This window comes from Channa argus, chromosome 12, assembly GCF_033026475.1.
Source record: "Channa argus isolate prfri chromosome 12, Channa argus male v1.0, whole genome shotgun sequence".
Classification (NCBI taxonomy): domain Eukaryota; kingdom Metazoa; phylum Chordata; class Actinopteri; order Anabantiformes; family Channidae; genus Channa; species Channa argus.
Window position 1 is genome coordinate 15,953,374 of NC_090208.1, and position 26,249 is coordinate 15,979,622.

General features: G+C 39.2%; 2 protein-coding genes across 3 annotated transcripts in view; one reads left to right on the forward strand and one right to left on the reverse strand.

Moving 5' to 3' along the window:
• svep1 (sushi, von Willebrand factor type A, EGF and pentraxin domain containing 1) overlaps nt 1–23,281 on the forward strand; it is a 90,139-nt gene extending 66,858 nt beyond the window's left edge. Inside the window, exons 22-48 of one of the 2 annotated variants that reach the window (XM_067523673.1) lie at nt 791–904; nt 1,199–1,312; nt 1,478–1,679; nt 2,058–2,215; nt 2,962–3,160; nt 3,340–3,515; nt 3,744–3,868; nt 4,192–4,321; nt 4,607–4,777; nt 4,994–5,167; nt 5,290–5,409; nt 5,624–5,800; nt 6,732–6,816; nt 6,945–7,136; nt 7,568–7,735; nt 9,078–9,750; nt 10,328–13,050; nt 13,725–13,959; nt 14,225–14,380; nt 14,535–14,598; nt 15,322–15,498; nt 17,471–17,653; nt 19,176–19,346; nt 20,255–20,350; nt 21,044–21,139; nt 22,012–22,105; nt 22,999–23,281. In XM_067523673.1, the coding sequence (XP_067379774.1) occupies nt 791–904; nt 1,199–1,312; nt 1,478–1,679; nt 2,058–2,215; nt 2,962–3,160; nt 3,340–3,515; nt 3,744–3,868; nt 4,192–4,321; nt 4,607–4,777; nt 4,994–5,167; nt 5,290–5,409; nt 5,624–5,800; nt 6,732–6,816; nt 6,945–7,136; nt 7,568–7,735; nt 9,078–9,750; nt 10,328–13,050; nt 13,725–13,959; nt 14,225–14,380; nt 14,535–14,598; nt 15,322–15,498; nt 17,471–17,653; nt 19,176–19,346; nt 20,255–20,350; nt 21,044–21,139; nt 22,012–22,105; nt 22,999–23,029 (7,004 nt within the window). In that variant the 3' untranslated portion in view covers nt 23,030–23,281. The remainder of the gene's footprint in view (nt 1–790; nt 905–1,198; nt 1,313–1,477; nt 1,680–2,057; nt 2,216–2,961; nt 3,161–3,339; nt 3,516–3,743; nt 3,869–4,191; nt 4,322–4,606; nt 4,778–4,993; nt 5,168–5,289; nt 5,410–5,623; nt 5,801–6,731; nt 6,817–6,944; nt 7,137–7,567; nt 7,736–9,077; nt 9,751–10,327; nt 13,051–13,724; nt 13,960–14,224; nt 14,381–14,534; nt 14,599–15,321; nt 15,499–17,470; nt 17,654–19,175; nt 19,347–20,254; nt 20,351–21,043; nt 21,140–22,011; nt 22,106–22,998) is intronic. The other variant, XM_067523674.1, reaches the window with a different exon arrangement.
• Nucleotides 23,282–23,372: 91 nt separating this feature from the next.
• txnb (thioredoxin b) lies at nt 23,373–26,245 on the reverse strand. The gene is made up of 5 exons (XM_067523683.1): nt 26,087–26,245; nt 24,651–24,755; nt 24,096–24,161; nt 23,879–23,944; nt 23,373–23,769 (listed from the first exon to the last, which is right to left on the reverse strand). Exons 1-5 carry the CDS (start codon nt 26,108–26,110, stop codon nt 23,704–23,706), a joined length of 327 nt encoding a protein of 108 aa, XP_067379784.1. The 5' UTR covers nt 26,111–26,245; the 3' UTR covers nt 23,373–23,703.
• Nucleotides 26,246–26,249: the final 4 nt, after the last annotated feature.

Genomic DNA, 26,249 nt, shown 5'->3' on the forward strand with positions numbered 1-26,249 from the left:
ATTGAAGATTGCCGCGTCACAGCTAGAAGGTCCCATAGTTTAAATCCTGACCAGCTGCGGCTTTCAGCATAAAGTTAGCAAGTTCTTCCTCTAGTTGCATGGGTTTTCTCCAAGTACCCCGGTTTCCTCCCACAGTTCAAAGACATCCATATTAGTTTAATTTGTGACTCTGAAATTTCCGTACGTGTGAATGTGAGTGTTGAATGGTCTGTCTGTGCGTGTCTCTGTGTGTTGCCCCTGAGGCAGACCTGGTGGCCTGTCCAGGGTGTACCCCGCCCCCTGTTCAATAATAGCTAGGAAAGACTCCAGCCCCCCAGTGACCCCAAAATAGGATAAGCAGTTACAGATAATAGATGGATGAATGGATATAAATTGCCTTATGTTATACTATGTATATTGCCATACTTGTAGGTTGCATCACACATACATGTGGTCTGAAAGTCTATAGTCTCAGGTGGGTAGATTAACAGATTTTGGTTAATCATGAAAGCTTAATATGCTTTAGACCTGTTTGGAATTTAATTAAAATCCACTTTATATCTGCTTAGAACAATTCCAATAGTTGGCTAATACTAGTGACTGGCACTTATAATTAAAACTGACACTTGCTTTTATTAAGTTTAATTTCTTCGCTCTTTTCTACCTTATTTCCTTGCACCATGTACTCCATCCTAATCTTTCCCTCGCTGTGAGTGCTTGGCTTCTGTGCCACCTCACATCATGTTCACAACTGTTGTGTTTTTATGACTTTGTTGAATTTGAATATTTGCCTACGATGTTGCTTCCTCAGGTGCCAAGTGTGAGATTGATATAGATGAGTGTGTCTCTGCTCCATGCCAGAATGGAGGCTTGTGTAAGGACGGCATGGGAGACTTCCAGTGTCAGTGCAAACCTGGATTCTTAGGTATGGGGGCATTTGGGAACAATATTTCTAGTGGTTTAATAGTCACACATTTTATGTAGCTGTAAAAAGGCTGACACAGTTAGTTATGTGTGCAATATTGATTACAGTTCTGGTTTCTTGACTTTAATTTGTAACATGCCTTATGGTACATCACAGAAATTACAAGTATAACATTTAATCGGAACTGTGTTTGTTCAGTGTATAGTGTTTGCATTACACTGAACCACAAACTACAGTAGATCTCACCTTAGTGCTCCTCATCTACCTCTTCACTTTTGTCTTTGTTTGTGTAAGGATCTCTGTGTGGATCAGAGGTGAACGAGTGTATCTCCTCCCCCTGTCTGAATGAAGGGGTGTGTGTGGACGAGGTCAACAAGTTCACCTGCAGTTGTGCCAGTGGCTTCACAGGTCAGATACCAGGAGAATGTTGCATTTTCCTGCACCTGATTTCCTCCTCAGAGAATTTTGGCTTTAATTTTACTGCGTAACTTTCATGTAGAGCATATAGTGTGTGTATTTATACTGTTTTTTGCTAGTGAAAAACTGTAAAATGCCTTTTTCCCCTTTCTGCAGGATCTCGTTGTGAGCTGGAAATAAATGAATGCCTTTCCAACCCATGTCTGAATGGAGGTGTGTGTGAGGACTTAACAGGTGGTTACACTTGTAACTGTGCAATGGGTTTCTCAGGGGATCACTGTGAGGTCAACATTGATGAATGTTACAGCGCCCCCTGTCTGAATGGAGGCTCATGTCTGGATGCTGTTAATAGTTACAGGTAATAAAGATGCTGATCAGCTCTAGCTTCTTAGATAGAAGTTAAATTGTAGCAAAACCTCTGATAAAGGACACAAACAGAGCTGTACAGCTTATTTATACAAATATACTGTAGCTTAGAATGCTTGGTTTTACAGAGAAAAACATTTCTTGTTATCAAGACACATTTTAGCTATAAATATTATATAAAAAGTTGACTTGCTCTAGTCACTGTGGAAAAATAACACATTTCATACCCATTTATGTGTTATTTAGTGGTGCATGTAGAATAAACACTTTATTGATTAAATCAAATGTGACAATCAACTTCTCACAGAGGCAAAATACAATGATGTTGTTCGAGTTGTCAAATGGTCCATCTTTGTTGTCCCTCTTCCAGGTGTCAGTGTGTAGAGGGCTACCAAGGATGGTTGTGTGAGGTTGACGTTGACGAGTGTGATCCAAACCCCTGTGTTAATGGGGCCAGCTGTCTAGATGGCCTGGGGTTTTACACCTGCCGCTGCCTTCCTGGGTTCAACGGAACCAGGTGTGAGACAGGTACTATAGGACAGATGACGTGTTACCATGGCAACTCCAAATGGGCAAGACAGGAGAAGGAACAATTATTGGATATGTTATCTAACTGTCATTTACACTTGGCTATAGATCTTCATTCAAAGTTTCTCTTCATCTAGACAGGGGCTGGTTAGCAATTTTTCTTTTACATTTTGGCCTTGTTATGTCAAGACTTTTGTAATAAAACATATTAAACATGCACAGATATGTCTTTTAGAAAGTTCTTACATGTGTCAGTGCTGCATTAGATTTGTATTGATGATAACAACAAATACAATACAACAAAGAGTTGTTTTCTGATGTCTACACAGAGACCAAAACACGAGATGTACACATAATATAACTTAGGGTGGACAGTGTGTTTTATGACTTGTTTTCTATTTTTTATTTCTTGAATTATGGGTCACAACCTGTTTTGCATATGTAGAGTTTATGCGTTGAAACTAGTTAAACTGCTGAACAATTTTCTCTGGTCAAATAGTCTAAAATTAGCAATATTTAACTGTCTGAAGATGTAAAGCTTTGATTATTTCCATATAATACAACGAACATTTAATTGAGAATGAACAAAATTTTGTGTATTGAAATATACACATTTTGGCACTGACCCCCAGGTTAACAAGTGAAGAAAAAATTACTGCCTAAACGCTTATTTGAAAATGTTTTTAATTAATTATAAGATGTTTGATAGAAAAACTAAAAATATAAATGCTTGTCTGTTCTGTCAGAAATGTCCTCAGCCTTCAACTTGGACTTTGAGGTGTCAGGTATACATGGTTATGTAATGATGGATGGAGTAATGCCAGCTTTAACAGAGATCACCTGCACCTTCTGGATGAGGTCATCAGACACCACCAATTATGGGACGCCTATCTCCTACGCTGTGGAGGGCAGTGACAATGCTTTTCTTTTGATAGACTACAATGGGTCAGTGTAATACACCATGTATTGAGCACATATACAAACATTATATGTCACATAACAAAGATTTAACGGTGTTTGCCATTTTTTCCTGCTTCTCTCTTATTTGTACCTTTGTGTTTTATTTTCTGCCTAATCCCTTCTATTTTTGCATTCTGCATCTTGCTGCTCTTTTTTCGTGACAGGTGGGTGCTGTATGTGAACGGGAAAGAGCGGATCACTGACTGCCCTGCAGTAAATACGGGTCAATGGTACCACATTGGGGTGTCCTGGAGGAGCTGGGATGGTGACTGGAGGATCTATATCAATGGGAAGCCTTCAGATGGAGGCAAAGGCCTGTCAGTTGGCACCACTATCCCAGGTCTAGTGCTATCCTCGGCCTGGATAACGTCCTGTCACGAAAAATGTTTTCAGTGTGCAGAAATGACAAGCTTAATTGCTTCAATAAAGCAATGTTGGATGTCTTCTACATCATATAATTACATATATATTTTTCTTGTGATGTGTGCTGTGTTCTTTAACACAGTAGTTAAGTAGACTAATGCTTTCTCAGTTAATTGTGGTTAACCTCTGAATGTCTGTCCTGTAGGAGCTGGGGCGCTGGTATTGGGTCAGGACCAAGACCAGAGGGGTGAGGGCTTCAACCCTGTTGAATCATTTGTTGGCTCCATCAGCCAACTCAACATCTGGGATCGTGTTCTCACACCACAGCAGGTAAACATGAAAAATTCTCCACTGTACTGCAGCTGTATCTCTGCAAGATACAGAGTCAGTAGTAGCTCAGAAAAACAGACTTATTTGCTGATTTATTATTATTATTATTGGTGTGTTTAATAATTCCTACATGCACTATTTAGGACTGCTTAAGGTCATGTCTTTCACCTAATTATAACAATTAGAGCTGGATTTTTAATGTTAATTGATATTATACTTTTATTTTATTATACATTTACTATACATTTTATTATAATTTTCACCTTATGGCTGTACTGTAGTTCAAGGTTTTTACATATCTGACCTGTACTGTCTCTGGCCAGATTAAGGTCCTGGCCAGCAGCTGTCCAGCCTCCCATGTGACCCACAGAGGGAATGTCCTTGCCTGGCCAGACTTTCTTAATGGAGTGGTGGGACGAGTCAAAGTAAACCTCAACAGCATTTTTTGTGCAGGTAAACAAGCTTCTTAAGTATCATCAATAGATTACCTTAAATAATTAACTTTGAATATCTTTTTAAAATAGATTTATGCAATGTTCCATATTGAAATGTTTCTTTTAACCTTAGATGAATACCACCCCAATTCCAAAATATGTGATGTGTAAATGTAAATAAAAACAAAATGCAATGATTTGCAAATCTCATCAACCTATATTTTATTGACAACAGAACATAAACAACATATCAGATGTTGAAACTGAGACATTTTACCTGACTCCACCATTTCTATTTCTCCAGACTGCCCCAAGTTGGAGAACGCAGGGCCCCACCTGCATGCTTCCACTGTAGAAGTGAGTCCTGGTACTCAGGTTCAGCTGTCCTGTGATCCTGGTTTTTACCTGGTGGGGGAGCCAGTGCTGCAGTGCCAAAATAAAGGAGAGTGGAGCCACCCCTTACCCGTCTGCAAACGTAAGGCAAAAACTTGAATTCCACTTTGCATTGTAAATTACCAGTAGCCATATCAGTTTGTGTGTGTGTCTCTGAAAGCAATTTACAAAGAGAAACACAGTGGTAATAAGCATCTATGTTTATTGAATTGTCCTTGTGAAATATATGAATTATACAGCTAAAGGTAGATAGCCTTAGGGAGTGAGATCGTGGATAATATTGCCGTATGTGTTACAGGTGTTTCCTGTGGACTTCCTCTTCCTCTGGACAATGGGGACATTCAGGGGACAGACTTTCATGCTGGCAGCTCTGTAGTCTATCAGTGTAATGTTGGCTTTTACCTGCTAGGAGATGCCAAGGTGCACTGCACCAACAGCGGCAAGTGGGGTAGAAGTCCACCTGCCTGTCTTGGTACTTTTACAATTTACTTTATATGCAGAAGGCATACATACAGATGACATTGGTTTTATATCAGTACCTTGTCAAAGTATAGAGATTATATCTGTGTGCTAGGTATATGTGTTTGTTTCCAGATGTGGATGAGTGTGCTCTGGGATCTGATTGTGATGATCATGCCAACTGTCAGAACACAGACGGCTCCTATACCTGCACCTGTGTTCACCCGTACAGTGGAGATGGCAAAAACTGCGCAGGTAGGAGGCCTCACAAGCATTCTAACAGCACTGATGAGACAGTTCTACTAAATTTATAATAAAAGATAAGTAAAAGCCCATTATTCAAGTAACAAATATTTTTATTGAAATGTATTTTGTTTATATTAAAATGTGCACTTAAAATGACACTTTATGAACTTTTAAGGTCTCTTTACAACCATTTTCTGTGTTTGTGTGTACATGTTTATACCAGAGCCAGTCAAGTGTGAGAACCCTGGATCACCAGAGTTTGGTCACAGAGACGGCAGCAATTTCCTGATGGGGAGCGAGGTTGTGTTTGGCTGTGAGAATGGCTATGAACTTATTGGCTTCTCAAGACTTCACTGCCTGGAGACAGGAAACTGGGATCGCCCTGTCCCATACTGCAGAGGTGAAGGCTGAGTGTGCCATAATAATGAAAAATATTTTTCCCATATTCCAAGTATGCATGTGGGCTTTCAGCACACATACATTATGCAATGTGTCTGACAGGGAAGGGGTGATTATACATGCAGCTGTCTTTGGTCTTCCGCTCTGCTCTGGGCTGAAAGGCCTGACAAGCACAGCAGTTTTATCTTGGCTCTAAGCCATTGTTTCTCATGGAAAAGGGGAAACTAATGCTGAGTAGCTGATTGTCTGTCTCTCATTCATCTCATATTGACTGTTACCGTACGGTCATTGTGAAGTGATCATAATTATAAGAAACCATGCATTTCACCTGAAAGATATAAAAAAAATATTTTTCCTATTTTTACTGTTTTCCTATAGAGATAACTATCATTAATTTAGTAGTTTTGCCTCACAGTAATTGATCATCATCATCTCTGCAACTTAAACAGCAAAAAAGCATCACTGCTTGTTAGAAAGTTTTCTTGCACTGTTAATAAAGATCACAAGTGCAGCAGTGTTATGTAAGTATTGAAAGTAGGTGGTTATTTGTGTACTAAAAATGTTAAATGTTTTTGAAGCTTCATCTAATATAGATAGGAAACGTCATGTGACACTAGTGTATTTTGGTCTGTGCTGCTTTGGGTTTGGCTCTTATCTTAGAAGGGCTCCCCCTTCATTCACTAATGCAGTTGCATCTTTTTGGTTTCTGTGTTTGGTTTCTGTGTGCCCCTGTGTGCCCCAATGAATTAATACTTTTTTACACATTTTACACTGGCAAACTCTAATCTCCTGTACCTTCCATCAGTAACAACCATCGGCATCCGCAAACCAGACCACCTTTAATTTGATGATGAGTATCATTTTAGGTCTCTGGGACATGTCAGATGTTAGAAAAAAAAAATTACTAATAATGCTATTGTACTGCTCCATAGCCCTCTCCTGCCCCATACCAGCTGTTCCAGAAAACTCCATTATGAAAGGAAACAACTTCACATATGGAAGCAAGGTGACTTTCAGGTATCATTTTCATCTACTACAACAACCTGCTGTAATTATATATAATATATTTTGAATAAAAAATATTAGCTAAGTTAATGAGCTGGTTTAGATCACTACAAATATGCAAATATGTTCCTCTTCCCCAGCTGTGTAAAGGGCTTTATGCCTCAAATCCCTTATGAGTTCCAGTGTCTCGTTAGTCTGAGGTGGAGCGGGACACCACCTGTCTGTCACCCAGTGACCTGTGGGGGACCTCCAGCTGTCGACAACGCAGACTACACACTCAACCAAAACACATATCTGTCCACAGCCATATATACCTGTGCTGAGGGATACAGGTTTGGATAAAATATGTCAGCTATGCTGTTTTCAGTCCAATCTGATAATGCTCAATTTGTTATGTTGGTAAATGTTAATTTCATCTATGCTTTTTATTGGTTTATATTTTTTCTTTCATGGTCTGCTAAATGGAACTTATATTACCACATTAACAAAAAAGTTAAATGTACTGCAAAGAAACAAGATGCATCACTACAATTCAAATTTACAAATGCACATGAACTAATTGGGACTATAAACCATATTTATAGCCTTAGAGCATCAGTGTCAGTCTATTAATTGGAATGAGCATTGACACCAATTACATTTTTATGAGCTCTGTCATCAGTTTTAAGCAATTCATTTTCTTTGGTTGTCATGTCTAAATCTTTTTGACACCTATATTTGCAGTTATGTGAGTGTGGGAACTTAGTATTATGTTTGTGTGAAGACCACAGGGCTCCATGGAAGCTGTTTGTCAAGCTACAGGGGATTGGAGCATACCTGTCGGCCGCTGTGTGACTGTCCTGTGCAGCGAGCCTCCTGCCCTGAGAGATGCCGTGACTGTAGGAGATAACTATGAACTGGGAAGCAAGGTGCACTATGTCTGCAAAGAAGGGTAAATGTGGTTGAAGTCTACTCAGTTATTGTTGTGTTTGATTGATGAAATTGAAACCTGATAAAACTGCCGACTTTAAGTTTTGAATGAAGAGATATTATTCTTTTGCTGTTGATTTCATTTACTCTCTTCTCTGAGTCACTGGCCTTCAATAAAGTTTAAGGACTAACAGTTAGGTGGGGACGCATTCCAAATGCTATGAAAATATCTATGAAGAGTCTCAGTGATCGGAGTGAGGTTATCTGGAAGTTGGCATCTGGACTTTTGTTAGGGGTGTTTCATACCTTAAGCATGCTACATAGACACAGCTGTAAAGGCAAAAGCAACACAAGTAACTACTGTACACAGAGAACACTTGTCAGTTGCTGTCCTGGTTCCTGACAGATACAATGCACCACTCTTCCAACATGGGTCCTGAGAAGCTACTTTTGCATAGATCCGTATCAAGTGACCTGTCTGTCTGGTAGAAATGAAAACAGCTACCTGAAATCTTCCATTACATCACCACTACCAAAAGAAAATAAGAGGCTGATGATTCTACTGTACATTCAATACCAATATGAATAAAATTACTAAAAGTAATGTGATATGTTTCATTATATGGAAAGACAACGCTGCCCTGTTTAACATAATTATAGTCCATCACTACCTGCCGATTACCATTTAGTGGTTTACTTATACTGTACTGTAAATAGTTCTTGTTCTGTAAACTGAACCTTTAGAGTAGCATGATAATATTATACATTATATAGTATACATATTATATACAATATTTGCAGTAGCGCCCAGACAGAGGAAATAAAACGTGTTCTTGTGTTGGATCGCATAATTTTAAACATGTTTTGCTAAGCAAGTACTTGTCAAACCCTTCTAGGATAGCTGGAAATGTGTAGAGTAGGATTTAAAAAATCCTTACACTACCAATACATTCTGCTATTCATCCAAGTTGCTTCTTCAGTTTTAGGAAAGAAGTTCAGGAAATGCATTAATGTATCCTCAGTGATGAATAAGAATCTAAACTTCTATGCAATACTGTACACTGATGAGGATCTACCTCTACTGTACAGACATGAGAGTAATAAAACACACCTATGTTTTAGGCAAAGTGCCATACAAAACAATGTAAGGAGCTCCAGCTTTTTATCTTAAATGTTAAGTTATGTTTTAGATGTACATGTTTAAAATTATGCAATCCAACACAAGAATGGCCAAGAAAATTGGCCATTAACTAATCAAAACTTGCTTGATTTAGCAGGGATGTACTTGCAACCTTTAGCTGATTATATTTCCTGCACCATATTTTTTCCATTTGGTAAACTTTCTTGATGTTTTCCATCTGTAGCTACACTCTGATTGGCCCAGAGATCAGAGAATGTCTGCCAAGTGGTCAATGGAGTGAGACCTCTGCTCAATGTGTCCCTCGCTCCTGTGGGCCCCCTCCAAACATTGACCACGCTGAGCCTTTTGAAAGCCACCAGCTGTTTGGAGACACTGCTAACTACTACTGTGCTGATGGATACACTGCTGGCAACAACTCCAAGATGGTGTGTAATGCTCAGGGTGTGTGGGCACCTCCCGATGGCACTGAGATCCCTCGCTGCATTGCAAATTTCTGCATACGTCCACCTGACCTACCCCATGCAATTTTAGATTCAATTAACAAACCCAAGTATGCCAGCAACACCGAAGTAAGCTATAAGTGTGAGGAGGGCTTCATGCTTAACACCACAGCCACATTGAGATGTTTGATGGGCGGAGAGTGGGACCCCTCGCCGTATGATATCAGTTGTGTTCCAGTGAGGTGCTCCAAACCTGAGAGCATTGACCGGGGATATGTAAGTGGAACAAACTATAGTTTTGGAGCTGTGGTGGCATACAGCTGCAATCCAGGCTTCGTGATCCGAGGAGAGAAGAGAAGAACCTGCAAGGCAAATGGGGAATGGGGAGGAATACTGCCTACCTGTATCCCTGTGTCTTGTTCCAGTCCTTCTCCAGTTCAGAATGGATATATCCAGGTTTGCCACATCCTAATTAAAACATAATAAAGACAGTTTACATACATCCTTTGTTTAATAAAATAAAACAATTGCAATTTACACTTCAGTCTTAATTGTTACGAACTATAACCAAAAACTAAAAACCTTTTTATGGTTTATTATATGTAAACAGCAAACAGCAGTGTACACTCTAGAAGAGCTGCAGGCCCATCTTATATTTAGAATCAGTATTTCATATATAGAGGCACACAACCATTCAAGAGCAATTTAGAGTCAACAATTACGGGCAAGTTAGGTTATGGGAAGTAACCCAAGTACTCAAAGAAAACCCATACAAACATGATCCAGAGCATAAAAAACTCCCCACCGGCCTGCCTGGATTCAAACCATTAACCTTTAAGCTGTGGGGTGGCAGTGCTAATTGCTCCACCAGGACTTTTTCTGGGAGTCATAGACCTTTATAATGAATTGTTGCCAAAAGATTTTGGTTTCACCATCTCATAGATCAATGAGTTTTTCATATTTTGAAATGTGTTTCAAAATGATTAACTACAGAATGTTTGAATTACATATTCCTCTGTTTGACACACTGCAGGTCAAAGGTCGATACACCTACAACAGCAAGGTGACATATGGCTGTAATTTAGGCTACAGACTGGTTGGCCGTCCAGATCGCATTTGTCAATCCAATCGCCAGTGGAGCGACCCTCCCACCTGTGTACTTTTGACCTGTGACCCTCCACCTGACATCGTCCATGGACATTACAGGGGTTCTGAGTTCCAGGTGGGCCAAAAAGTGGAATATGTCTGCGATGAAGGTTACGAACTGGCCGGAGATGCCATCTTGACCTGTCTGAAGAATGGAACTTGGGATACGAGAACGCATCCACGCTGTTCACCTGTGCAGTGTCCAGAACCACCACTTGAGGAGAACCACCTGGTCCTGAAGGGCCTGGACTCTGAATCTGGAACTGTGGAATTATCCTGTGAGGATGGCTACGTCCTTGAGGGGGCTCGCATCCTCCGTTGCACCCCATCGCAGGAGTGGAATGACACATTCCCAGTGTGTAAGCAGGTGTTTTGTGGTCCACTGCCCGATGTGTTGTTTAGTGGTCCTGCTTTGTCCGTTGCCCAATCTCCTTTTGGCTCAGTGGTGGCCTACACATGCATGGATGGATTTACATTAAAAAAAGAAGGCTCTATATCTTGTCTAGCCAGTGGACAGTGGAGCAACCCTTACCCAGAGTGTGTACCAGTTGAATGCCCTCAGCCTGTGGAGATTTCTAATGGTATTGTTGATGTCCAGGGTCTGATGTACCTCAGCAAAGCTGTGTACAGTTGTAAGACTGGATATAATTTAGTTGGAAACTCTACTGTCCTCTGTGGTGAAATTGGACTTTGGATTGGAGGGGTGCCTTCTTGTCGCCCAGTTGAATGTTCAGTACCTAAGCAAATAGCAAATGGAAAGGCGGTTTACACAAAACTCCAGTTTGGACACGGTGCCACCTTCTCCTGCCATCGTGGTTACCGTCTTCAAGGCCCAGAGACTCTAAAATGCCTTGCCACTGGGGAGTGGGATGCTGAACCACCTGCTTGTGTGCAGATATCCTGCTCCCCACCTCAACCCATTGAAAATGGATTTGTAGAGGGCCAGGATCACAGTTTTGGTGTCACTATTTTCTATAGTTGTTTTCCTGGTTTCCAGCTAGTAGGCCAGGACCATCTAACCTGTGAAGAGTTTGACTGGTCTAGTTCTGTTCCTGTCTGCGTGCTTTCAGACTGCGGCTTACCTCCTCACATAGACTTTGGGGAATACGTTAGAGTAACAGAGCAGGGAGGAGGCTCTGTCACAACATCTAAAGACAAAGGAACATTAACCTCACCTACTGACATGAGCTTCCTTCATGGGACATTGATTGAGTACCGATGCCACAAAGGTTACGACCTTACAAGACACACCAAGTTGGTGTGTCAGGAAGACGGGGGCTGGAATGGGACCGCTCCATCTTGTGTGCCAGCAGAATGTGAGACACCACCCAATCCAGAGCACGGCTGGGTGAATGTGAATGATACCTCCGTCGGCAGTATGGTCAGGTATACTTGTGAGAATGGATATGAGCTTGAGGGGGAGCATATGAGGCAGTGTGTATCAGGTCAGCTGTGGAGTAATGATGCCCCAGTTTGTCGGCCTGTTTCTTGTGGTGACCCAGGAACTGTTGCTAATGGAAAAACTCATGGGGGTGCTTTTGTTTATCCTGTGGTTTTGCACTATGACTGTAATCCTGGATTTGTGCTGAAGGGCAGTGACACTATTGCCTGCCAGGCAAATGGAAAGTGGAATGGGCAGAAGCCGCACTGCGAACCAGTGTCTTGTGGCCCTCCTAAAGTTCCTACTGACATTACCTTTAAAGGAGAGTTGTACACTTTTAATAATGAGATAGAACTAACCTGTCAGCCTGGTTTCGTATTAGCAGGGAAATCTATCAGTGTCTGCCAGGCTGATGGCACTTGGAGCCATCGCTCTCCTACCTGTGTACCTGCCCGTTGTGGGACCCCCTCACTAATAACCAACGGGCGGGTGATTGGCTCAGAATTTGGCTTTAACAGCAAGATAGAGTATGAATGTGATGAGGGGTACACACTTATCGGAGACTCCACATGTGTTTGTCGGTCAGATGGATTTTGGGACAAACCAGCACCTCGCTGTGACATCATCAGTTGTGATCCACCTGAAGATATCAGTCACGGCTTCTTGAACGGCTCCAGCTTCAACTATGATGATGTGGTGGAGTATGTCTGCTTTGATGGCTATGAGGTAGTTGGAAATCCCCTCCTGCGATGCTCTGCTCAAGGCCTCTGGGTTGGTACCGTGCCCCAGTGCCGGCCATGCATCTGTCCATTCCCTGCAGTGAAATTAGGGGTGGTTCTTGGGCGTGAGCGCACCTGTGGGTCTCGATTGAGTTTCCAGTGTGCCGAAGGCTACAAGCTGCTTGGTCCCTCTGAGGCAGTCTGTGAAAAAGGAGGGGTGTGGAGCCCCGGGGTCCCTGTTTGTGGCCGAGGAAGGTGCAGTGTCGCCCCGCCTGCAGTTCCTAATGCTGTCCTGCAGGGCGGCAGTGGTACCTTCCCAGACACAGTGATATACAGGTGTCGGCCTGGCTACCAGGCAAAGGGGTACCCACATCTCTCCTGTGGAAGAGAAGGCAAGTGGGGGGAACCCAGGATTAGCTGTGAGCCTGTGAATTGTGGAATACCTCCAGCAGTTGCCCATGCTCAGGTTGTGGGAGACACCTTCACATTCCCAAACCAAATTGCATACAGGTAAATACTACAATTTCTACTTATTCTACTTATTTTAATATATTTTTTTATTTAAGACATAAACATAGACATGTAAATAACTAAAGTATTTCAGCCAAACTCTATCAAAAGTGTAGTGTGCAGTTAGTGAATAACTAATAAATGTATACACTTTTTACTAGGGTATAAATGGACTTCTTTCATGGCAATGTCTCTAGAAAGGTGCCTAAACTCATCAAAGTGTATTTATGTAACTGTCTCACAATATAGAATATTTAGTGCAGTAATGATGAACTAATCCGTAGCTGTGCAAATGGCTACAGCAACAGCTTTGGCTATTACTATGCCTAAGGTTATGACTACAGCTACAGCAACAGCTCTGGGTAAGCCCACTAGCATACAGTATGGTCATAGCAACTGGCTGTGGCTACACTGGAGACTTGGCCTCTCAAAAATTGTGTGTGTAATGAGTTGAAATAGCTGCATTACATTAGCCATAAAGCCCTCCATCACTTTACTTCAAGCGTACCTTTTAGAGGCATGTATCTCTGTATTAGTTGACATGTGTGGCTCTTTATTTTATCTATTTTTTAATGTATGTTAAATGTGTGTAGGTATTTAAACATTTTTATAATGATAAATTTCACTCCAGTGGATAAGGGAGTTTTCCTTGCGTTATTTCCGTTGTTGTCCAGGTGTGATAATGGGTATGAACAAGCCACACAGACAGCTTCTTTGTCCTGCCAGAGTGATGGCACATGGTCCAAACACAGTATTCGGTGCCGTCCCTCACCCTGCCAGTTACCCACCAACTTTTCCATCCCCCATCTCATTACTACTGGAAAGAACATCACCCCTGTTGGGGGCACAGTCAGCCTCTCCTGCCCTCCCGGGTTCTACCTGCAGGGGCCACCAGTAGCAGAGTGTCAGGTAGGAAACATGCTAATCAGTGATTTAGCATGGTAGTGAAGGATTAGGAGAAGTGCAGATGACATATAATATGTTTAATCATAGTTTTTTTAAACATTGTGCTTCATCACTGTGATCCAGAGAGGTAGCCATTATAGATTTACATTAATCTGTGAAGTAGTTCTTTATTTGATTACATTTTATACATCTCTCCTCTTTTCTGCTTAACATATTATGAAAGCATTATTAATGTAGTACTTTTCTGTCTGGTCCTTTGTGTGGTAAGCCGGGTGGAAGCTGGGCACCAAGCATCTCGACAGTGTCCTGTGAGCTAGTAGTGTGTGAGAAACCCCTAAGTGTTCTTCATGGCATCACAGAGGGGGACAGCTACAACTATGGAGACTTTGTCATATATTCCTGCTTACCTGGTTTTGACTTGAAGGTACTGCTCATCAGAGTTAACCTTTTTTACATTTTTTAAAAGTTAAAGAAATTTTTTTCTAATTATATATATATGATTTTTGCTATTGATATAATCAATGAAGCCTATGAGGGTATTTCCTATTCTTCACACTTTGCTCTTCTGTCTGTCACAGGGTGACTCTGTTCAGACCTGCCAGGGAGACAGAACATGGAGTGGCACTCAGCCAGTTTGTGTTGGTGGGTTTGTGTACAAATGAAACGGAATAGGATATGTTTTTATTCTTCAGTCCTTGTGTACAAATACACTACATCAGACCCCTGAAAACATGATTTACCTTGTTAATGCATACTATAATGTTGCAGAGGAGAATATGAAAAGCACAAAAAGGTAAACAGAATAAGACTGTGGCTAAAGAAATGTTATCAACAAATTGCAGATAAAGAAGCAGGTGAGAAAATGTCAGCTGTAGCTTTGCCCCAAAACCTGATGAACTGGAGTATAAAATAATTCTTTCTAGAGGTACAATATACTATTTTACTATTTTGCTTTGAAAAAATAATGCATTAATGTTACAGCAAAGAGAAACAAGAAAGATAATATGGAGGATGTTAATGATAGGCAACATGTTGCAATATGTACACAGACATCAACCCAACCACACCTTTGACACTTACTATTACTCTTCTCAGGGCAGTTCTGTTAGCCTCCTCCTTCGCATTGTGAAGGTGACTGGAGACAGTTACCTTCACAATGCCAGTTATGTATGTAATGTTGGGCTGCAGCTGGTCAGCCCTAAGACACTCATCTGTTTGGCCAATGGCACGTGGAGCCTGCCAACTCCATCTTGTGAGGGTGCATTTTATTTACTAGGAAGCTGTAAGCAGTTTAAATAAATATGGAAGGAACTGGCTAGCTATAATACATAAATAAAGGCTCTTTATCATTTTCTTTTTTGTCAGTGGCCAGAGGCTGCAACAGCCCAAAACAGCTGCTGCATGGTAAAGTCCAAGAACACAAACTAACCACAGGACATGCCGTGGAGTTTCATTGTGAAAAGGGGTACAACCTGGTGGGAGATCCTATGGTGGTGTGTATGGATGGCAACACCTGGAGCTCTGCTTTTCCCATCTGCCAACGTGAGAAACTTTGTCCCTTAGACACACACACTCTTTCTCTCTCCCTAGTCGATCTGCCTCTCCATTGTGCAGAGCAACAAAAGAAAGTCATAAGCAACCTTTTCTTTCGTTTTATACTTAAGATTTAGAAAAACATGTTTTAGAACAACATGTTTCCAAAATAAGTCTGAGGTGCAGGAGCAATCAAATTATTCATCTGTTGCATTTATATGTGGATTTCTAGTTACGAGGTTTCATAAGTACATGTAAAAAGAATTCACAAATTACCAGAGAAAGCGGATTTCTTAGAGTAACCTGAGCACTCAAGTGCTCATAAACACAATAGGTTAAAAAGTCAGACTTCTTTTGACTTCTTTCTAAATTTTGAAAGATCTGGTTTAAATAAAACCAGTTTAGGGGAAGTGAACCCGCAGTTAACTACTTCACCACCTTGCTGCCCGTGTTGGTTAAAATCATACTTAAAGATGTTTTCATTATGTTCAGTTGCTTGGAAAAAATGATCCCTTTATTTTTTCCTAATTTTACTGTGTTATAAATTTTATTTAAAAATGTAATAAAGTTTTCCCATCAATCTACACATACTAACCAACAATTGGGTGAAAAAGTGATTTTCTTTCTTTTTCTGATTTAAAGAAAAATTAAAAACTGTCTTTTATTTACGTTCTTGCTTCAGTATTTTGTAGAAGCCCCTTCAATTACCACCACTTTGTTTCTTCTGCAGTAAGTCTCTACACACTTCTTACATTGGAATTTCTTTCTGTCAGATTGTTTCAATCTCCATCATAAGGTCCTCCATAGATGTTCTGTGGGTGAAAAGTCTTTTGGCAGAACACACAAGGACAGTCACATATGTATCCTGAAGACACACCATTGTTGTCTTAACTGTGTGTCTCAGGTCATTGTAATACTGGTACAGGCAGTCTGGATCAGGTTTTCTATAAGGACCATATTTGTCCTCTCTTCATATCTGACTATATCTGACTCCTCCCTGACACTGAGCAACAACCCCATAGCATGATGATGCCACCACCATCCTTTACCCTATAGAGTTTAAATGTTATCCCACAAGACCAAAGAATAGTTTTCCTCAAAATCTGATTAAAGTTTACCACAATGCTGCTATTGGTTTTTGTACCCTCAACTTTTAACTATCTGCCTGTTAGCCGATTATTGTTTTGTTTACAACCCCAATTCCGAAAAAGGTGGGAAGATGTGTAAAACATAAATAAAAACAGAAAAAAACTAGTTTCTGAAATTGTTCCACAATTTTTGGCACAGTTTGTCACAGATTGGTGAACCTCTGCCCATCTTTACATTCTAGAGGCTCTGGCTCTCTGAAATGCTCCTTTTATACCCAGTCATATTACTGACCTGTTGGCATTAACCTAATTAGTTGTCAAATGCTCCTCCATTTGTTTTTAATTTGTGGCAATTACTTTTCCAGCTTTTTGTTGCCCCTTTTCAACATTTTTGAGATGTGTTGCTGCATCAAATATAAAGTGAGCTAATATTAAAATTTCTCAGTTTCAGCATATTAAGTTGTTTATGTTTTATTGTGAATAAAATATGGGTTGATGAGATTTGCAAATCATTTTTATTTACATTTTTATGTCTTCCGAGCTTTTTTGGAATTGTGGTTTTATATGCAATTACTATTCCAGTCAGTGTGGTAATTGCCATACCCTGATTTTTAAAATGTGTTTAATTTTCACATATGAGGCCACCATATAATACTAAAACCCCATCCAGCACTATTTATGCACAGCTATACCAAAGGTTTATTTCAAAAGAATATATATATGAACTTGGATTAGTTTTAGTATTATCAAATCAAGGTGTCACCCATGTTGGCTCTGTGTCACATACTATTGTATTGTTGTTAACTAAAATAAATTGCCCTTTTGTAACTAACAGTCAACTTCATTAAACCTGAGTTATTCAAACATTAATCTATCATTTGTGTCCCTCACAGCAAAGACTTGCCCAACTCCTCCAGGTTGGAAGGAGGACAGTAGCGGAAATGGGTCCCAGCAGGTGTTTCTTGTTGGTCAGTCAGTCCGTATCACCTGCCCCAAAGGTCAGCAGGTGAAAGGCAGCGGCACCATTACCTGCAGCCCAGACCAGACCTGGACGCCCATCAGCTCTGTGTGTGAAAGTAGGTGTAAATCATCTGAGCTGTCAAAGCTGGTTTAATACGAAAAAAAGCTTTTAACTGTAAAGTGTAAAATGAATGTTATGTCAAGTCCTGGAATGCAGTAACTCTTCAAGAATTGCTCGATATTGATAACTGTGCTCAAACTTGTAAATATTTGTGGTAAAGCCAGAAAAGGAACTGCACTATGTCAGGTACATGTTACTCACCTCGGTGTGGTATTTTTTATTTTGATGCTAATATTTACAACATGTCTTCCAGTTAGTGTAATATTCACAACTGCTAATATATTGTGTAAAACCCATGTTTTACACATAAGATGTTTTGCTTATTTTTTATCTTAATATTTCTTAATTCCACTTCAGATTTTGAGTTGCTTTGTTGTATATTTGTTTTATCACAATAATGTAATGTATTGTGATTTTGTATTGATATCAGTGATAAGGTCTATGGTTATTAGTCTTATACTTATATATACTGCCTTGTCACATTTGTTTTCCAACCCAATTTTATAAATAGTGTCCTTTTTCAGATTATAGCTGTTTTGTGAGTTAGCAATCTGATTTCAGTACTCCAAGTATCAATTTATATCCATATAAATAATGACATAATCATGTCAAAAAAACAAAAAAACATGCACATTTCTGCATGCTCCATTTGTCTTAAGCCAAGTGTTGCTCTTTACCAGGTTCACTTCAATCTGCCTGTTAGCTTGTGTACTGTCTTTCTCTCTCTCTCTCTGATGTTTTCTGTCTCTCACTGAGCTTTATTGAAAACAAATCAGCCTGCATCAAACACTGTGGGGACTTATGCACAGTTGTTCTGAATATGCAAAACAATGGTGCTTATGTTCTTATGGCTCAGTGTTTGCAACTGCATGGAGTTTTTTTCTCTAATGCGCATGTGTACAGTTATTATTTCAGTCATGTTCTGGTTTTATGGGGAAACATAAAACATACTTAAATTTAATTTCTCTCTGCAGTGTATAGCAAAATATAGTATGTTTTGAGTGTAAATACAGTGGGTAGACAAAAAAATTAAACATCTGTAATACAAAATGGTTATTCTTTAGAAAATTAAAATTGTGTAGAGCTAATATAGTTTGTTTCTGTTTAAGATCTGCTCGTCCATTTTAAAATTGTTGAGTTTTTTTGGTATATTCTCTGTGTTGGCCATAAAGTTACTTCCTTATTGGTTGGTACATGAGGGGCAAAACTTTCAAGTAGATGCAATGAGGTGAGGAAATACACACCAAATGACAACATGCAAAACACTAGAGACTGCTTTAGAAAGGAGAAATGGGCGGTCTTTTAAATGAGCACAAGTTAAAATAATACCTCAGACTATACCGACAAACACGAGCCTCTCTTGTACTGTTTTGTATGATGCTTCTTTTCTTTTGTGCATGTCCTGTAAACTGATTGTGATCAAGGACATGGTTGAGGCAGCTGCAGCATATTTAGATGGAGGAATTAATTAGCGTGATGAGTAACTCGTGGGTCGTTCCATCTGGGCTGTTGTACAGGGGTGTCCTGTGGCCCTCCCCTTCACGTGGCCAATGGGGTAGTACGGGGGGCAGTGTTCCAGTTCGGTGACGTGGCTGCGTACTCATGTTTTTCCGGCTACGTCATGGAGGGCATTGGAAGGAGCAGGTGTCTAGAGAACGGCACCTGGACGCCACCTCCCACATGCAGAGGTAGAGGAAACACAGAAGGGACTTTTTGCTATTGCAGGACACTTCCTTCCTTTTTGCACAAGATTCAGTGCTGCTTCTGGGCTTTTTACCTCTTTCCTGGACTGCTCATCTCCAACAGATTTATGTTTTATGTTCTGTGGGAAAAATTGACCTTTCTCATGTCATAAAGGACATCTTAACCCCAGAACCACTTCTCCCCAGGCTGTACTGTAATCAATTCTTTCATTCTGTGTCTGTCACATGACTCGTCTATCTGATCACTTTCTGTCAACTGGATACAGTCCCAGTAGAGCAAAGTCAACATTTTTTGTTCCCTTATCTGCCTTAGTGAGAAAACCACTCGATATAATATTTCTACTGATAGCACTTACAGATGACAGGCATATTGTGCTATAGGCACAAGCCAGAGCACACACAAAATCATAAGCTATACTACATATGTATAATAAGTTTAAACAGAGCCATAGGTTGCACAGGAAATAAATGTGGCTTGCGTATATGTTAGTTTTCTGTCTACGTGTCAACTTTAGGTTGAAACTATTTGAAATCAGTGGTTGACCTTTATATCCTTCTCAGACTTATAAGGAGAAGGATAAACCACTGCCAATTTCATGCGACATGAAAATCAAAATGGTCAAAGGGCTGGATCCAGTGTTGTTGTGTTGCATGTTGTTGCATGGCCAAGAGTTGCATCAAATGTTCTGAAGGCTGTCAGTGAAGTAATCTATGAATGTAACTAGTTTCCTTTTCTAAATTTACTGCCTTTGGATTAAATCTGTTTAAAATCTTGCTCTCCTCATTATAAGCACACAGGAAGAAGATCATCTGTGTGAAGTATAAAATGTGTCTGTCAACATAAATTGTGTTTCAGACAGCATTCTCTTTGTCTGTCTGTGTGTCTCCCTTAGCTGTGTGTTGGCTGCAGTGTCAGAATGGAGGTGTGTGTCAGCGGCCCAACATATGCTCCTGCCCCGAGGGCTGGATGGGCCGACTTTGTGAGGAGCGTAAGTATTTAATCATCAAAACCAGCTTGTTAAGCAGGTTTAAACGGACAATGGCAGACAGTCAATGGAGTCAAAAGTTGTTTTGTGCGAGAAAATTAGGACAGTTATTTTCATTCATTCTCTCTACTTCAGCAAAACACTGTCAAACCGCTCTTTGTCATTTATTCTTGCTCTTTCATCACATGAGTTAAGGGAACAATAGTCCAAGAAAACGAGATTAGTGGCTACTACTGTTCCCAGTTTGACTGGAAGGCCTTTGATTACACAGATAAACACAAGTCAACACCTAAATCTCGGTTCATTCTGGTGTATTAGATTAGGGGTGTGCTTCAAACAGTGACGATCAACCAGTTGATTAACTGTCTAGTTGAAACACATTCACTCATTCTAGGTTTTTGCATGTTAGAATTTACTTCTTTTCTTTGTTTTACCTTATTGTATATTAAATAGTTTTGACCTTATCAAGCAATTTGGAGACATCACTATATAATTAACCTTGTTATAAAACCTTGACCAGTAAGTTTTTGAGCATTAGTATAGAGCCACTGAATTTCCTTATTAAAAACGATCTCACATAACACCTCTTCATCACTACAGAACACTTTGAATCACATTTCCTTTTGGGTGCTGCAAATGTTTAGGGGAAATAAAGTCCTGTTTCTGACGCTTTCTCTTTTCTCTTATTAATAACAGCTATCTGCATCCTACCTTGCCTGAATGGAGGCCGCTGTGTTGCACCCTACCAATGCGAGTGCCCCACGGGGTGGACAGGCACACGATGTCACAGTGGTAAGTTCATGTTTGAGTCAGTGGCGCATTTAAAGTAATTGGAAACACAGAATGATTAAAAAATACTTAAAATGAGTAGAAACTTGTTTTCTAAGACCAATTTCTATATGCTGGTGTGCATGCATTGTTTCTGGTTAACATGTCCTTTACCAGGAAGGAAAAAAACACTTCACGCCACTGTTTATATGTCTCCACTTCCCATATCTGCCTGCATCATGTTCAAAGCTCTAACACTCATCATACAAAGTGGTTAACCCAACAGCACCTTCCTACTTAAACACACTCATCCAGGTCTACAATCCATCTTACCCACTGTGCCCTGTCAGTCAAAAGCATTTCATGGTGCCTTTACAAAACAACAAAGGCTCTGCTAATATTTACACTAGAAAAGAAAAAACAATTTCCTTATCTGTCTCAACAAACTGAAACATTTCTTTTCATGGCGTTTTAGGTTAAGTGTCTTCTCACTGACAAATGACTTAATATATTTTAGAAATCATATCTACAAATATTGTGCCTGCTGTTTCATTTGATGACTTCTTAAAAAGGAAATATTTGACTACCAATTTGTCTGTTGCAACACAATAAATTGCACAATAAATACATTTGTCTTTGTCTATGTTTGTCTTGTGTTAATGAGTTTTTAATATATTTGATTTGATGAGTTAATAACCTGTGTGTCATGATAGTTTGTTACAGTTTTTATTAACCTGACAAACTAAACACATCCAGCAGTAAAACCCGAATCAGTCTGTTTACATGAGTCTACAACTTGATTTGATCTGCACTTCTTTTAAATGGAAAATGGCTGTCGTCAAGGTACTGATGATTGTGCTGTTTCATGTTTGTTTCCGGGTTTGACTCCTTCACAGCTGTGTGTTCCTCACCTTGTCTGAATGGAGGGAGATGCATCAGGCCAAACAGATGTCACTGCAGTTCAGGGTGGAGTGGACACGACTGCTCCAGGTGACCAGACTCACACACACTCACACATAACAAAACAAATTTTTGTATACATTTTGTAATATTTTTTTTAATTATTAGGGAATTGTTTTAGATGGAAAAATAATTGTAACGTAAGGATTTTAATGAACAGCACCCACAAATCCCCATTATTATTTTTTTACATAAACCTTGATTGTTGCATCAATTGTTATATGTAGCCAAATGTATATATGAACAAATTTGAGTCTGGCAGTGGGGAAACCAAAGAGTGCATGACTCACAACAAGCAACAGTTCCAGAAATGTGTGCTATTATTCAGAAAGGTCAACCAGGAGGGAAAAAAAAAATTTCGGTGACCAGCCAAGCAAATAGCCAGTAGCAGGTGGTCAAAATAGTATAAAGGGCTATGAATAATATCCAGACAACTAACCGTAGAAGCAGGCTGGTGTAAATACACAGATGAGTAATTATCTAATGATCTGCATGTAAGTAGGAGAGAGAGGCAGGTCAGGTGGTTAGACTTGTAGGGAGTCAGGGGGCATGAGGCCCGGAAGAGGGATAAATGAAAACGAAAGCAAAGACAACACAGACAGGTGGTGCTACAGTAGGGGAAAACTTAACAAAATTTCACTTTTCACTTAAATGTTATTTTTTACAAAGATGATGGCATAAAGTGGATGTTTTCTTTGGCTTTGAGAGTTTAACACACAGAGGCTTATGTTCTAAGGATAAAACATCTTAGTATTAGCTTCGGCATAAACATTTAGTTAAAAAAGGATGAAATGTTTCTGCAACTGTGTTTTAATTTCTTTAGGTCCTTGCAATCAGCCTGAATGCCCAGTTTTATATATACCGTTTATAAATTAGATGGAATTTTCAAACAACCCAACATCACTACTTCCTTTTGTTTGTAGGAAAAGAAAATCAGGATACTATCACTTCTAAGTTTCCATCAGCTCCATGTGAATCATCTTGTATAGTTTAACTGACACTTGTACATCAGTGATCTCTCTGCAAATGCAAAGTAAGAACCATTTTGTAAATTAAAGCTGTATTTTTTCATATAGAGACTTCAACAGTATTAAACATATGCTGCTATACATGTGTACGATGTGTAAAAAAAAACAAACTATTGATGTGATTGCCCAATGTATATGTGTAAACTATTCTCACATTTTTATTAAAGCATAAAATATGTTCTTTTGACTAGGTTCTTTCCTTTTACATAGTGGGTTGTGTATCAAACTTTAGTTGTTCATGCAATGAAATGTGAAACATGAGTACAACATTTGTGTTATTTATCTTCATTTATTTAAATCCACTTAAAGACAAACAAATAGAGGTTCAAGAGTTGGGAGCCCTTCATACAAATGCCACTAAAAGTGGGCATAACATGAGGTTGTAATCAATTTTCACCCTGCTGTTCAAAATGTTGACACAGAGCCGACAGGAATTCGTCACTAAATACAGGAATGGAATAAATTAATGCTTGTATGGAACAGAAGACCTGATCATTACTGTACAAACAATAAAATGGGAATTTAAGGCATGTTTAAAGGTAAACTGTGGCTACTTTGCTTTTTATACACCATGACTGTGTGTGGATTGATCAGTGGGACTTATGCTCTATGCTTTTTCAGAATTTCAGTCAGTTTTGTATCATCAGCACCAGAAAACTCTTCCACCTGAAAGACAGAAAACAGGATAATTTATTAGAAATTCTGATTTCATAGAATATGAATAAACAGCAATAGTATTCACATGTTTCCATCTTTGATGTATAGTCTAACATACCTTCTCTCCATTCTTGTAGAACTGGAATGTGGGCATACAAGAAATCCCACACGCTGGACCCACATCCTGGGAAAAAAAAAAAAAAAAAAAGTCAAAAATATACATACATTTTTATATATATATATATATATATATATATATATATATATATATATATATATATATATATATATATATATAAAAAAACAATCTCCACGCTTAAAAAGAAAACACTTACTTCAGCATCATCGACATCCACCTTCAGGAAAATTACATTTTTGTTCTCAGGTTCTTCTGACAGTTTCTACAAGAGAGTGGTTCAGAGAGCAACAAGATACCAATGATACACAGGATGGACATAATGACTGCAGAAGACAATGTTAGAATACATTTTTCTGATTTAAAGTAAGACTAAAAAGTGAAATGTAACTACTAAAAAATCATGTACAGAACATCTCGTGAAAAAAATGCTCCCTTTAAAAAAAAAAAAAAAAAAAAAACCTTGACCTGACTAAAAACCTGACTAAAAACATCGGTTTCATATGGAATGCAACTCCTGTAGGTCTAGAAGTAAAATACCTGATCTCCACATATGAAAGTGACTGATTCATCTACTGTAGATTTTCTTTTGATTTTTAAAAAAATAAAAATCAAATAGCTTACCTCCCTTGATAAAATGTAGTATTTACAAACTTCATAAACACAATACTTTGGTTAAGTACTAGTGTCTCTTTTATTAAGTAATCTTATTTCACTGCGATTTTCTTAGAAGATTTTAGTGCCGTCTACTTACTGTATAGATTGGGGCAATGCGTCTGCATGGGCCGCACCATTTGGCTGTGAAGTCCACCACCACCAGCTTGCCTCCGGCTTCCTGCAGGATGGCCTTAAATTCAGCCTACGGAACATGAAAACCGATAACGTCTCTAAACATGTTTGATATACACAATGATTTCAGTATTCAAAACTCTATCTAACACTTCTTAAAATGTATGATCTTAACATGATTGCTAGACTAAGTATGTGTTGCGGATGTGTTATTCAGTTGTCTCTAGTGAACCTTAAGAGTTCAGACATCTAAAAAGACAATTTTCCTATCAACAAATGTCATTTTCAGTAAGACCTCTCTGCGAACACACACTGTCAGCAACAGCCAGCAGTCAGGAGTTAAGGTTTCATAAACTTACTCACCGCTGACATATTGCGTAATCACTAACATAACTACAAGAGGAGCATTGCATTTTGGGACTGTTTGCTGAAAGTAATGTAAACTACTTTTTTCGTTCAATAGTTGAAGTTTCGAATGCACTATAGTGGATAGATTTACACACTCAACATCTGGACTCTGGTACATAATTGCAAACACTATAGTGTGAGTAGGAGGTGATTTCACCCACAGCCTTGATAATTTTAGATATCCACAACGTCATTCTTCCCTGGAAAAATATGTTCATGTTATTTTTGATCTGCAACAGAATTCTTATTAGAAAAATGTCCATATCCACAGTCCAGTTGTTTCTAGTCATAACTTTAATTTCAGATATCCAAGATTTTAGAAACATTTTCTTGTAAATCCAGTTAATGTATATCTCAATATCTCAAAATATATTATGACTAGTAGCTAGAAATATCAAGAGGGATATCTGCAATTCATATTATGACTAATATAAATATAATGTAACATATCTAAAAATAGGATTATGACTAAAAGGATTTGTGGCATCAGCTGTTGATATCCAAAATGTCAATGCGTTTAGACTGTTTATGAGGCGGACCTTATTTGTTTTAACGCAATAGCTTCTCGACAACAAATGTACAGTGATTTGAAGAGGTATACGACAATTTAAACGTATAATCCATTAATGGACATGCAGTCTTTGGGAGAATCTAAAGCTGTTACTCTCCCTTCTCCACCACGCGCTTCCTGTAAAAGTCTTCTGTCAAGTTAAATCAAATAAGAAATTTCTTTTAAGCGGAAATGCCTTGAATTCTGTGATTTTTTTGTTTTTAAAGAGCAGGCATCGCTTTAAACCTTTTAGAAGTGACACTATCAGAAGATGCAAAAGAAGTTGACATGGAGAGGCCCCTCTGAACAGGCAGAGACGGAACAAATAAAAAAAAATCCTAAGTTACATCATGTAGCTTTGAGTAAATAGATGTACTCATGTATTACGATGGCGACTTCTAACAGCAGCTCCCAAACGATTAAAACCTGCACAAATAACTTACCAGATCTTTTACTTCACGAACCATGATGCAGATGCTGACGACGAGCTGTTGAGTTAGGGAATGAGCTTTTCCCAGAAGACACCCCGCCCATTTATCTCCACATACTCAAGCGCTGTCCCGCAGCAGAAAGTGTCAGCTCGCCTCCTTACAAAAAACAAATACA

Excerpts from the sequence above, each read along its gene's own strand:
- txnb (XM_067523683.1), bottom strand. The coding sequence starts at position 26,110 with ATGGTTCGTGAAGTAAAAGATCTG. Across the intron at positions 24,162-24,650 it reads GCATTGCCCCAATCTATACA|AAACTGTCAGAAGAACCTGA; the intron begins GTAAGTAGACGG and ends ACTCTCTTGTAG. Across the intron at positions 23,770-23,878 it reads TCTACAAGAATGGAGAGAAG|GTGGAAGAGTTTTCTGGTGC; the intron begins GTATGTTAGACT and ends TCTGTCTTTCAG.